Here is a 14,983-nt window from a genome sequence, read left to right on the forward strand (position 1 = left end):
TTTTAAAAAAATCAAGTAAATATGCTTGTAACAATTAGTGAACGGCCCCCCGATTTTCGATATCAGATTTCTTTGAAATCATTAGTTAAAATACATAATTAGTAAATAATGGAAAAATTGTGATACCACAAAGGGTAGTGATATAAGAGTATGGCATACATGCGTTGAAAGTGAGTGATCCCTTAAGATCAATATATATTTAAAAAAAAAAAATTCTGCTTCAACTAATGATTGAATTGATGAAAACAATTTTTTTAATAAAAAAGCTATAATTGATTAAAATATGAAGTTATAAAGAGAGAAAGCTATAATAATAGGGGAAAAAAAAAAGATTTTCGATTTCTTTAGTGGAATGAGTGTGTCAACAAGCACAAATAAGCACCTTCATTAATACTGTTTATATGCATGTAGTTAATTTATAAAAGACAACAGCAGTATTAGTAATTAAAACAGCTTTTCACCTAACATAACAGTAACTTTTAAAATGCTTATTTTTTTTATGGCCAAGACACAGAAAATGAGGATAAAAATGAATAATAACTAATATAGACAGAACTATAAAAAATAATTTAATTTGATGATACAGTTTTGAACACGAATGATTGTTGATCTATTTACATCCAGAAATAAAATCATGATGATGATGATGCTAATTACAAATGATGATATGGAAATCACACTAAAATATACACTATATAATTGCGTACTGTTCGTACAATAATTCTCGGACTCTGAAATAATCTTCTGTTAGGACTCCCTCAAAATCAATATGACCAGATTCATTCTGGAAAAAAAAAATTACATGTAAATAAAAGAAAGTAAATGAATAATAATAATAAAATAAATTATAAGTAACATTTTCACAAATGAAAACAAATATAACATAGCAATCAAAATATGCTGTGAAAAACAGCGTTATTTTTGGTTCGATTCTCATCAATCAATTTAAATGTAATCTTATGTAAACAAGCACAAAAACATCTTTCTTAAAATCGACTCAACCAGTTTTTGCGAGACAGTAAACATTTTTTGAAAATACATTTATTAATAAGTGACAATACATGTAACAGCTCATTGAATTAAAAAAAAATATAATTTAACTTACATAAAACACACAAACGATATGAGGTAATCTTACCATTGAAATGTTTTATTTCACAGGTTATCTGCTACATTTTAGATTTTCATATCCATGACTTTTCATGAATAAATCTAAGAATTTTTCATGACTAACCAAAGTTACTATTTTCTCCAGAAAAACACAACAATAAATTTAATAAAGCATCATAATAACATTAATTGAAATGATAGGTATAACGAAAATGTTATTCTTTGCATCTTCATATTTATTGATTTTAAACTTAAAAAACACAGTAAAGAAAAAGTTGAAGCAATAAAATAGCTGAAAAAAAAAAAAAAAAATACAAAAGCAAATAACTAAATACTGCCAGATATAGGTAGTTATTTAAAGCTGTTTTATTTCTTTTTTGAAGTAAGTGTAGAATAAAAAGCCTAAACTAGAATTCTAAATTGATAAAATAAGAAAATAAAAAAATTCTGAAATCACAGAAGTTTAAAAGATAATTCACTCTAGAAATGATGTTCTTTCATTTTTTGAAAGAACACCATAATTTTTAATAAAAAAATAATTTCTGATAAAAACATTTTATATTTTAATAGAACATGACTAGACTATGAGTGGAGATTTTGCTACAAATTTAGATATTTGCAGCATCAGAACACTATGAAATTAGAAGGGGGGATAAATTCCATTTTATAAATTAGATCTTTTGGGGACCATAACCCATGACTTTTTATGATCTTTATTAAAAAAATAGTTAAAATCATGACAAATTTTGTTCAATGACTTTCCAGGTGTGCATATGCTCTGATTTTATCACCAGAACTAAATAAACTATTAACATCACACTTGCTTTATATTAATTTCTGCAACTTTGAACAAGATTCAGAACATTGGAGAATAACATTTTGGACAATCCTGCCTCAGTAAAGGACTTTTTAGTGCTTTCTTTCTTTTTTGAACTTAAATTTTCGATATTTTGTTTTTTTCTCTCTCCTTCCCTTTAGATTTAAAGAATTCATGAAATGTTAAAGAAAAATGGATGAATACCCTTTTTAAAGCAACAACATCATTACAGTACAATACTCCACCAGCAAACTCAGCATTTATACCGTTTCTCATCAAAACTTGCTTAAAATCAGAAAGCAGTACTTCATTGACGAATAGGGTGGGGTGACCAGATATCTGAAACAAAAATTGAAGTTAATGAAGTGATACATTATTTCAGTCATTGTTTTAAATCTCGTCACTACACTCTTTAATATTAACTCATTTAACAAAGAGAAAACTTCCAATTATTCACCTTTCTTAAAAGAAAAATCAACAAATAAAAAACAATTTTATTATACAGTAGGGAACCGATTATCCGGAACGATAGGAACCATCGCTATTCCGGATAACTGATTTTTCCGGTTTTCTGAATCGCTATAAAAAGCCGTTTTTTTATTGTTAAACCCAACTAAAAAAAAATTTTTGTTTTGGAAATAATCTTAAAACGAAGAAAAAACGATGGAGTAATACACTAATGATTATTTCCAAAATGATGGTAATGTAAACATCTTTAAAAAAAGAACGAAAAATCCTAAAATCTTATGAGGAAAAAATTTTTTTTTAAAAAAATGGCGGGAAAATTTATCGAATTTCGCTCCGGTTTTTTGGTTTTCTGATTTCCGGATAACGGGTTCTATACTGTAATTGCTAAAGTAGGACTAGGCAATTCTTGCAAACCAGGGCTGGTTCCTTCAAAAAATTTTTTTTCAATTGTTAAGGGTTAATGACATCTATGAAACTAATCCAAATTTAATGATTTCATTGAAATTGAATTGTTAAATTAAGTGCAAAAATTAAGATTTGCAATTTTTTTCATATGTTTTCTTTTTAAAAGTAAATAAAGAAATTGGAGAAAAACATTGAAAAAAATTATTACAACAAGTTTTAATATTTCGCTAGCAAACATGCATCACATCTTCAGCTATGGGCCAAACTTGCTAAATATTCAATTACGCCAAAAAAATTCTTTTCTATCAATAAAATGTTTCATTTATAAGGGTAGATAATAAAATAATTAATATTAAAAAGTTGAATTTTATGTATGGGAGTAGTTTTCTTAACTATGTCATGTTAAATTAAGTTCTATTTCAAATAAAAACAGGCCATACTAATAGCAACTTAAATCATTCTACTTTTTTCTTCATTAGGCTTAACTAAATTTTTTTTTTAAAAATTCAATGCAATAAATATTTTTATGAAATTTTTTATAGAATTAAAATACAATTATGCTTGAGAAGATTTATAATTTATGAACCAATGTTTTTTATTAGTTCTAGGTGAAACATACAAATAAAAGGGTCCAAAACGACTTTTCAAAGGTATCAAGGCATTCCTATGGCTAGAAAATTCATAAGGTTCCTTAACTAATAAATACTGATAATTTATTTATATTTTCATCATTTATTAATATCTCTATATCATCCTTTTTCTTTCTTTATATTATTCCATACTATTATTATAATTTGATATTTAATTTTTATCGCAAATGAACAGTTTAAAACTGAAAGTAGTATTCTTTTATTATAAAGTAATTCTGTAATATCACCTTATGAGGTAAAGTTTCGTAAAAAAATATTGAAAAATTTTATGTAAAACATATTGAAAATTGCATGTACCCTACCATTTTGAAATTATTACTAAACAGCGAATGTGTTAAATTTACTTTTGTGATGAGCTTCACATAAAATTATTTCCGACCAAAACTTATAAGGAATTTTCACAAAATATTACTAAACAATCTAAGGAAAAACATGAACTAATTTCAAAGCAATGTAGAGTAGAAAAGAAATTTAAAAAGAAAGTGCATTAAGTTGCAATGTTAACTGAATAAAATGACTATTAAAATCTAAATTGAATTTTATTCTAATAGACATTAATAATAGACATCTTTTAATTGAGAAGATTTAAATTTTTAAGTAACAATCTGCTTATCCTTATGAAATAAAAATAATAGCGTAACTATCTAAAACTTTAAAAAAAACAATTACAAGGCAACAAAACAAGTCATAAATAGTTACTAAATATTTTACTTTCTTGTTAGTAGCAAATCATTCATTTTCATTTAATACTCAGGAATAAAAATGTAAGTATTTTTGTAAAAGCTTGGGGTTTTCATCAAAAACCCAGGCTGGGATTTTTCAACCCCTGTTTATTACAGACCTGTTTAATTTTCAACACAATCATGAATTTTTAAAAATGTTAAAACTTATTATAAATCTATAGCTATTTATTACTGTGAAAATTATCTGCATTTATTTTATTCTTCAAGATTTTTGGAAATAGTTTTCCTTACGGATTCTAGTTCAAAAGTTTTTTTCCGTTGTTGATACTTCTTTCCTTAGGGTTTTACTTCGTTCTCATAAGCACATGTGTTACCAGTAGAACTGAATTTCTTGAATTTTGAAGGTCAGTGTGGGTTTTCTACTTCGGTATCTTAGAACTGTCCCCCCCCCAAAAAAAGCACCATCTCTTCCAGGATCAGTATCCCCCTTGTCGACACTCTATTCTTTTCTCTTAGAATGCTGCACTCTCCTCATAGAGTATCATTCTAGGCAAATTGCAGAATACATTAATGAAAGGAAATGCACACACATCCCTTCTTGTCTCTCTGAAATGCTTTACACTCAATGCATGGTCTAATTCTAGGTGATAAAAGAATGAATTTTTGTTTTAAAAACCTTGTATCAAAATTAAGTACTTTTAAGGGCCTTTATTTTCCAAAATAAAAATTAAGCAGTTTTTAAGGACAGTGGGAGCCCTGATATATTTCTTTAAATAAGTTGTTTTGCAATTGAACTTTTGATTAGGTCTCTCTCACGACGAAATCAAGCGTCAGTTGACCTTTGAAATTTCTAGAAAACTAACATTTTAATGCAAAACTTCAGATGTGAGATAAGACTGAAGGATCAAGTTTCTATATCACAAATTTTATATTCTCTTATTGCTAGAAATACGGATAGCTTGAGAGAGCCACATTCTCACAAACAACCCAGCTAAGCTAGGTAAGATGTCAAGTGGTTTCCATACCAATTTTAATATATATGTCTTCAAACACTGCAGATACATGAACTATATTGTAGTTGCCTTGCAGTTAACGTAGTTGAAACACTTCTTTAGAACTCATTAAAAAAAAAACCAAAACATTAAAAAAAAAAGGAAGAACCGTTTGGAAGCCCGGAAATTTCTTTTTTATTTTACATTTTTATAGGTGATGGCTATTTTTATTTAAAAATAAAAAAGATTAATTTATTTGTAGCAGTAAAATGGAAAATTATCATTTGAGAAAAAAAATAAAATTGCATTTAAGTTTTATATCATACCTGACTTGTAGGTAAAGGCTGCAGAACTGGTATTTTTTCTATTTCACTTTCACCTAAAGAAATAGATTGAAACAAATATTATTTTTGAAAAAATAAGCATGCATTGAAATAAGTATTCGTTTTTTAAAAACAGATACACATTTTAAGGAAATAAGGTCTAGCTAAAAAAAATTCTATAAAATTTCGTTTTTCTCCCAAAAAATCGCAAATCGTCATACACTTTACCTAAAATAGATATGAAATTTATTACACACTACAGACGTGCCAACCTGGCAGAATTAACATTCCTCAACAAGAATTCAGGAAGGATAAAAAAGGTAAGATATGCAACATACTTGACACTTCTAATGAAATATTTTGAATTAAAAATTACACAAATATAGGAATGAAAGAAATTTTACACTAGAGTCTGCTTCGAAATTTGGCACAGACAACATCTCATTTATTTACTCACACAAAAGAAAAGGGAGAAGAATCTGATGAGTTTTATACGTCAAATAGGATTGTGAATTTTGAAGAGTGGAAAAAAAGGACATGCAGCCAGTTGGTAGTTTGGTAAACAGGGGATGAAATGTTACAGAAAGAAAAACAAAACTTCTGTTGGAAATATCAATGTTAATAATGTCAAATCAGCCGAATCTATGCTCCTTGTTTACCTCTAGTTAAGTCACAGGATGATGTAATAAATTTTGATGTTTATCGAAAGTGCTAACAAACGACGCTCAGGAGAGAATGCTTTCCTCACGGGAGAAGCCAGTTACTATTCAACTCTTCACATACTTGTAAAATAATATATGCAAGATGCTCGGTAGCTCATAATGGGTCGATGATGCCAAATCTCGATGTTTAAAAGTCTTCGTCAAGCTTTCTCTCTCCTTTTGTTTTGATAAGTTGCAATGTAAGTTTTTAAGAAAGGAGTTCGTGTTCTGGCATGGGACTCGTAGCTGTTAGTATGTTAGCTTGTTCTTTCATGAAATAATTTGAATTTGTGTCAAATATATGTTTATAAAGCAGCTGTATTTGCCTAAGTTCTTCCATTGTGCTAAAATTCACTCTGCTATCTACTGATCTAATGATGTCGGGCAAAAGAGGTTCATATCCTTACATCAACTTTGGCTTTTGCAGAAAAATCTACAGCAAAATGCGGGTGAGTTCGCACGTCTATATGTAAAATATGCTTGCTTGCCCTAACAAAGATCATAAATCAAACCTATCTCATCAACAGTTTGTTAACAATAAGGTACCCGCCAACTACAATGGAATTCCGTAATTTCAGGAATTTTTTTTTTCTACTGGTAGAAAAGGTGATATTTTAATAAATCAGAAAAAAAAATGTTCACCATTACACATAAATAACTTAAACAGGTAGTAGGACTGGGCAATAAGTCAATGCATGGGAAAATATCAATTCTATGTAATCATCGCCGATTGGATGTGTGGTGGTTGGTTGTGTTCAGGAGATGAATAGATTTGAGGTTTACATTTAATTAGTACTTATTTTACATTTTAGTATTAAGTATGAGAAGAGAAAATATGAAACAAGAGCAGCGTGTCATTCTACAATGGCGGTTAGGATTCTTCTGGTGAATGACAGAGACAGTTACTGATCGTAACTGTCGTGGTTACGATTGAGTTAAGTTCAGTCACCGCATACTCCCCCGCCAGTATCAAGGAACTGATACGTAACGATCAGGGAAGGTAACTCTACGGCCTGAGCTAGTCCGTTGTTCAGTTATCTCTGATATGTCAGGAAAATCTTTTGGCAGATTCGGTTCTTTTGAGGGAAAAGTTTGGATCTTGTTTGGTTCGGATTGAAATAGTTCGAATGCTGGTTGGAGACGTTCAATGGAAATAGTCTGTTCTTTCTCACGTATGAAGATAGTGAAATGCTTTTCACTTTTCCGGATGACTTTCAATGGTCCGTCATACGGATGTTGTAGAGGTTTTTGAACTGAGTCCCTATGGACGAATACGTGATGAAAATTCTATGATTATCATGGTGTGACGTCAGTCGAGGCCGAAAGTCTTGGAAAAGACGTCGTAATTTACAAGCAAATTCTTGTGGAGGGTCATCATTTGGAGTTGGAATGAAGAAATCACCTGGTAAGCGTAAAGTTTCGCCGTAGACTAGTCCAGCTGGTGTTGCATCGATGCTGTCTTTAACTGTGGAACGCAAACCGAGGAGAACCACTGGTAGAACATCTGCCCAGTCTGTTGTCGCATAGCACTTCAAAGCGGCTTTGAGTGGCCGATGAAAATTTTCTAGCAGGCCATTGCTTTGAGGGTAAAACTTGTTATTCAGCAATGTTCAATTCCAAGCAATTTCATCAGGCTGTGGAACAATGAGGATTCAAAAATTTTTCCTCTATCAGTCGTGATGTAGGTTGGTATGCTAAAACAGGCAATCTAGCCTGTGAAAAACGATGATATAGTGGTTGTTGACATGCATAACTTCTGGCCAACGTGTATAACTGTCTATGCACGTGAGACAATATTGAAATCCATTAGATTGCGGAAGCGGTCCGATGAGACCCAAGAGTACATGATTGAATCTTTTCAAAGGAATGGGTATTGATTCAACCAGACTTCGAGTATGTTTGCTAATTTTTGAACGCTGACAAGCAAGACATTCTCGAGTCCTCTTCACACAGTCTTTGTTGATGGAAGGCCACACAAATTTGGAACCGATCAGTTTTGATGTAGCTCGAGTTCCAGGGTGGGACAATTTGGGAAAAGCATTAAAAATTGTATGACGATGCGATTGTGGAATATATGGACGAATGATTTGAGATTTTGTGCCACAAAAAAGTTTCTTGGTGGAGCCAGGAATGGCAACTTCTTGTAATTTTAGTGACGAGTTTGTACTCAAAAGTAAATTCAGTTCAGGATCATCACGTTGCGAATCGGCTATTTCGTCCTAGTCCACTGCAGTAGGAGTACGAATTGTTTCAACTCGAGATAACAAATCAGCAGATATATTTTCTGGATGTTGGTGCTGAACTGACTGATGAAATCAAGGCGACGGTGTTGACGTGGCGAATATTTATCACATTTCTGTCGGAAAGCATACGTTAAGGCAGGGCGCGAAAAACCACCCGCCCTCGGCGGTTAAAAATATCGGATGTCGGATTCGAGAAATTCGTTGTCCGCGCGAACGGCCATTTTCCCGGTAATGTTCGTGATACATTGTCAATTTTTGTTATCTTACAAGAGTCTAGAGCCTTACTTCTAAAATGACCCTCTAATCTAGAAATCCGGTTAATTGATGTTTTCTCTGTCTGGGAGTACTGCAGTGGTTGAAAGGGGCTTTTCAGCAATGAACTTACAAAAAAACACATTACGTGCTGGTCTTAAACAAGAAGCGTTAAACGCAATTATGAACATCTCCCTAAATGGAAACCCCTTCAAGATTTCTGTGCAGAAACCTCTGTAAATCATTGGCTTGATTGTGGAACTTGCGAACATCATATTTGATTCATTTAAAAAAACGCAGTACCCTCGTATAAATTGACATTCCAGATAACTTGACCTTTGTCATTTAAATTATTTCATAAAAGAAATACTAGATCACTATTAGTAACCTAGTATTTCTTTTATTACTGTATAATGTATTCTTAGTAACTACTAATTCATTATGCAATTTATATAAATGTTTGTAATAAATAAGAGAAAATTATATTTTTATTTATTTAGAAGCTACGGGTTAGTTTCAAAGGAGGACGGGTACATTGTTGGACAAGTCGTCCTCAGGGACGGGTAAAATTTCTGAGTTTTTTCGAGCCCTGCGTTAAGGGTTTATGATCAGTGTATATAGTGAATAAACGTGCTTCAAGCATATATCTAAAATGTTTAATTGACAAATATACTGCAAGCAATTCCCGATCATAAGTGCTGTAACGCGTTTCCCTAGGAGTAAGTTTCCTGGAGGAAAATCCGAGAGGTTGCAAATCCTTACCTATCAGTTGGTGCAATGTCCCACCAACGGCGAAATCTGAAGCATTGACGTGCAAGACGAGATTAGCGTCGGGAGGAGGGTGGGTACTTCAGTATGATGCTAAATATGTTCTTGTTCTGATGTGCTTAAGACTAAAATATCATCTAAGTACCAATAGCAGAAAGTAGATCTCGAAATATTTCATCCATAAAACATTGAAATGTCTGGGCAGCATTACTGAGTCCGAAATTTAGAAAAAGAAACTCGAAATTTAGAAAGGAAACTCGGCTATCAGGGTTTTAGGAATATCAATCTCATTAACTGGGATATGATAGTATGCTTGGAAGATATCTAATTTTGAAAATATTGATTTTCCATAGAGAGCATGTGCAAAATCATGCAAATAGGGAATGCCATATCTATCCGGGAGGGTTTTTGAATTTAAGAGTCGATAATCTCCAACTGGTCTTATATTTGAATTCTTAATAACAACACGTAATGGAGAAGACCAGGGACTTTTTGAAGGACAACATATACCCTTTTCACACATTCTTGAAAATTCCCGCTTAACTGCTTCGAAAACTTTCGGATGTAAGCGACGTGGCTTACAATGTACAGGTGAACCTGTATCAATGTGATGAGCAGTAGAATGCTTAATAGATTTTTTGAGAGGCTAGTAATATCTGAGAATTCTAGTAATAAATTTTGAAAAGGCATATTATTAGATATAGTTTTAACTGAGCACTGAGAAGAATTAGCAAAATAGCCGCTCGACTTTAAAGAAGTCTTTGAATCAATGAGACGTTTCTTCTTCAGATCAACAAGTAATGCATAATGTGTTAAAAAATCAGCACCAATTATTAGCGAGGTGATATCCCTGAGAATAAAACACCAGCCAAATGAACGACGGAGGTTAAATGATAATTTTAAATGTTTTGTTCCGTAAGTTTTAATGGGTGAATTATTCGCGGCATATAGCATTATGCTGCTAGGCGTATATTTACTGTTAGAAATAGGCAGAACGCAACATGAGCTTCCCGAATCTATAAGAAAATTTAAGTTTGCATTTTTATCATAGATGAATAATCTGTTGCCGAATTTATTACCCACGGAATCTGCAGGCAAAACAGATGACGTGGCACTTATTCGTATACCCGAATTAAAACAACAAGGCTGTTTACATTTTACCACATCTTTTCCAAACTGAAAATGATAAAAACAAAATGAAAGTTCTTCTGATTTATTTCTTGTCCTCAAGTTTAAACGACTATGAGAATTTGATCGGCGCCGGTATCGCTGCAGACATTTTCGCTACTAGTAAGCTGAGCTCTGATATTTGATTTTGAAGAGCAACAAATGAATTATTTTTTTTGGATCGGTTTCAGTTTCATTTTGTTTAATGGAATTTATTTGCTGGATGCGGGAAGTTTCAAGTATTTTATCAGCTGGTGCAGCCAATTTAACCAACGTTTGATCAGTTATAATTGATAAAATAGATTGTATATTGGGGGGTAAACGTTGTAGCCATATTGCTTTAAGAAAAATCCTCAGTTACTGAATCGGTAGCAACTTCTCGCATTTGTTGTAGGAGAAGAGAGGGTTTTTGGTCGCCTAATTGAAGTTCTAAAGTAGTTTTTGAATGCGTTTATTTTCCGAATCCGAAAATTCGGTGATGAGATGTTCTTTTAAAGTATCATATTTATTAGTTGCAGGGGATGAAAATAACAAATCTGATACATGAGATGGTGTTTCTGCATCAATATGTGCAATAAGACTTGAATATTTAGTTTCATCCCGCGTTATGTTAGATAAAGTAAATGCACTTTCAACTTGTAAAAACTAAAGTTTAATATTTGTATGCCAAAAGGGGGTAATTTAAGCGCAACCTTATCTAGGTGAGTACTTTCAGCGTTATTTGACTGCATATTAAAATGTAATAAAGTATATATGTAATGAAATTAATATACAGTATGCACTCCGACAGAAATTAAGAAACGAAAATTGAAAAGCCACAGTACCGTTTTTATAAAACTTCCGATATCCAAAGCGAAACTAGTTATTCCATTTGAAACATAATCTCTTTAATATTTGAACATCCGGCTGTCACCACTAAGGTGGTTGGTTGTGTTCAGATGAATAGATTCGAATTTTACATTTAATTAGTATTTATTTTACATTTTAGTATTAAGTATGAGAAGAGAAAATATGAAACAAGAGCAGGGCGTGATTCTACAATGGCAGTTAGGATTCTTCTGGTGAAGGACAGAGACAGTTACTAATCGTAACTGTCGCGGTTACGATTAAGTTAAGTCGCCGCATATGTTTGGAGCACCAGAAATCATGATTTACTGAGATGTATACTATATTTCCCGATGTATAGATGGCATTGTTGTCAACACGCACAATGTTGAGCATTGTTCCCAATAGTACATCGATGACTGCAAGCTCACGTGAAGATCCTTTTCCTCTGTAAGTGTGCAGTGATCGTTAACTTCTTTTTTATACATCGCGACTCATCACTTTGTATACATGAATCCGAATGTGATTGAGAATCAAAGTGTTGTTGAATTTCTTAGTTATGGAATAGTTTTCTTTTAATTGTGTGTGTGTGCAAATACTGCTGATTTTTTTTACAATCAATGCAGCCATTTATTGTTTCTTAACCGCTATTTTGCAGACATCCATGTCCTTAAATATTGAGAAATAAAAAAGGCAATGCTCATTGAAAAAAAAAAATGCAACTTACTAGTTGCGAGTTTACGCAGTACTAAATGTAAACCATTAACGTACAAAAACACTGCGATGCAACAAAATATAGCGATGTTGGAGTGGCGATACATTGCGATGCCAAAACCTTAACATCTCCCAGTCGTAACAGGTAGATAAGGTCAGATAGTAAAGTGGTCATGTTTTTAAGTTCTGATAAAATTTATATTAAATCTATATTATATTTATTTAAAAAGAAAAACTGCTTTATTTGAAAATCACACGGAAATATACTTTTCAAAATCTCAAATATTGGAGGGTATGTAATAGTTTATTTACAATCCGTTAAGCTCTACGCATGGAGACGATTTGATTGAGATAGTCGGGTGATTGTAAGTCCAACTCAAATGAAAAAAAAAAAGAAAAAAATTTAAACAAGGTTTTTTCCCCTTTTCTCAATATTTCTTAGTTTACTTAAAATACATTTAAAATTTTACACATACCTATGATGATCTGGAGAAGTAATTGAAATTTACAAATATGTCTTTCTTTTTTGAGTTAATGATTATAATAACTATTTACTGATAAAAAATGAATATTAATCTTGAATATAAGCTTATAAAGTATCTGGCTCACCCTTGCAAACAAATAAAATAAACTGTGTCTTTAAGTTCCACCTTTGAAAATTTGATTTCCGGAAACTTCTGTGATCAATGATTTTTTTAAACGTCTGAACCTTCGATCTCCGGAAACTTCCGAATCACGGTTAGCTCCGGATTTTTTTCCGGAGCACAATCAGCCCTGGAGAGTGTTCGTAGGCTGAGACAAACAATAGTCGATTTCGGTTCATTATCTTAAGTCAATAACTATTACTTAAAATGAAAAACAAATAAATAATTTACTTCTTTTTGTATCTTCTGTTTCTTCATCTTCTTCTGGATTCTCAGTGTTATTCATAACTATTTTGTCAGCCTCCTCCTCCATTATGATTTCTCCATCCACCCAAGCAAGTTCAACATCGTCTTTGGACTTAACAAAATCTAATGAACTAACCAGAGAATCTTTCAGTTTGACCTAAAAGTAAATAAATTTTGAATAGTCTGGAAATTTTGTTTTGAGAAGGCCCAACCAGGGCAGTGAAACCAATAACAATGTAATTTCTTTAGAGACATAATTATTACTGACTTCTGAACAACAGAGGGTAGCTATTTAAACAGGTTTCATATTTTACATTTGAAGGTAATAAAAAAACTTTATTCAATCCAAATTTGCAATTGATAAATTCAAATAAAAATAAATAAATTGAAGCATTCGTATTTTTTTCAATGTTAACTAAACTTGAGTATACAACATTGAAAAATCAGGAAAAATGATTAATGGAGAAGTAAATATAAAATGTGATATTTCAACATTAAAATAGGTAATGCAAGTAATTTTTTCTCTTAAGTTTTAAAGGAGTTCCAAGTTTGACTAGTTATATCCTTACACACCTTCAATGAGTTCAGACATAACACAGACACTTTTAAGAACTATCTTTCTTTTCCACAAAGTTAAAACTAAGTAAAGTAGGAGTGCATGAGCTGCGGTCTGCGTTAGCTTCTGAACACAATGAAAAATTTAAAAAAATAAAATAAAAATTGTCAGAAATTTTGAGCCAATATTTTTTGACATGCTTAATTCATCCAGATACTATAGTAGATCTATGTTGTTTCTCGATTGTGTTTTCAGCGGTTATTACTACGAAGTTCCAGGTGGATTTAAAAAACCCAATACTTTTAACATGACACTTCGATTTGTGAATTTTGGATATGAGTAATCACTTTTTGGATCTCTTTTTATAAATTCAAGAAAGGTTTAACTTTTTTTTGCAGCTACAATTACTAATTTTCACATGGTTTTTAAAATCCCAATACATTGAATAAGACATCACGACTTGTGAGATATAAATCGTGCGTTTAATTCATAACTTTTTGATCTTTCATGGCAGTCATTGCTACACTTCAACACGCAATTTTGAAAATTCTGTATTTTTATTATATGTTATTACGTTTATTAGTGTTGATTTAATTGTAAATTGCGATTATTGTGACACATTCACACATGATCCAGTTATTTTAATTATGATACTATTACCGCGTGTGAGTTTCTAATGGCACATTTAAATAATCACTTTATGATATAGAGCCCATTTCACTGTATGTATTTTTTACACTTTTATTTTGCGAGCATTAACAGAAGATAAACTCTTGATAAATAGGAAAAATCTAAAAAGAAAAATCTTTTTATAAAACGATTTTTTAGGATCAAAAGTATTTAATTTTCAGAAAATATAATATATGCTTCAAACATTAATGCTTCTATAAAAAAAAAAAAAAAATGGTATTTGCCGTCAACATGACTAAATAACTTGCTTTTCTAGTGGCCACTAATTCAAGACGGTTGTGCATTTGGTACACTGTTTCAGTTACTTGATCTCATGTTTTAGTCAGTGTTTCCATCTCTCCCACAAAATAGCATATTTCCCAATAATTGTGACAAAACACTTTCTCTACATGAAAACTTTTATTTAAATTCACTTTATGAAATAAATAAAAATCTAATAAGGAGATGTAAATGTATCAGTGGAAATTTGTAGGGACTAGTAATATAAACAGGGTGTTTATAAAATAACTTTGCTCACATGACCCCCTAGGAAGCATATCATTTGAATGAACAAATTTTGTGTAAGAATGAATGTATTAAGAATGGATCTATCAAGTATGATGCTAAAAACAATTATGTAGCTCTCATGGTCAGTTATAGTGACAAAGTTTTCAAATGGCAATACTCACTCTTTATTATTGAAACTTAATTCCTAAAGTAGAAAAGTTGAAATGGATTTTGAACGGTACT

At 31.5% G+C, this 14,983-nt stretch overlaps 1 protein-coding gene across 1 annotated transcript in view; it reads right to left on the minus strand.

Moving 5' to 3' along the window:
- Nucleotides 1-546: 546 nt before the first annotated feature.
- Nucleotides 547-14,983, minus strand: part of Cpsf100 (cleavage and polyadenylation specificity factor subunit 2) — a 38,603-nt gene continuing 24,166 nt past the window's right edge. The window contains exons 13-16 of the mRNA XM_043047283.3: nt 12,994-13,165; nt 5,452-5,504; nt 2,132-2,266; nt 547-784 (exon numbers count right to left, since the gene is read on the minus strand). Coding sequence (XP_042903217.1) covers nt 692-784; nt 2,132-2,266; nt 5,452-5,504; nt 12,994-13,165 — 453 coding nt within the window. The 3' untranslated portion in view covers nt 547-691. The remainder of the gene's footprint in view (nt 785-2,131; nt 2,267-5,451; nt 5,505-12,993; nt 13,166-14,983) is intronic.

The sequence above is a fragment of the Parasteatoda tepidariorum genome, chromosome 9 (assembly GCF_982258835.1).
Source record: "Parasteatoda tepidariorum strain Cologne lab strain chromosome 9, Ptep-v5.0, whole genome shotgun sequence".
Classification (NCBI taxonomy): Eukaryota; Metazoa; Arthropoda; class Arachnida; order Araneae; family Theridiidae; genus Parasteatoda; species Parasteatoda tepidariorum.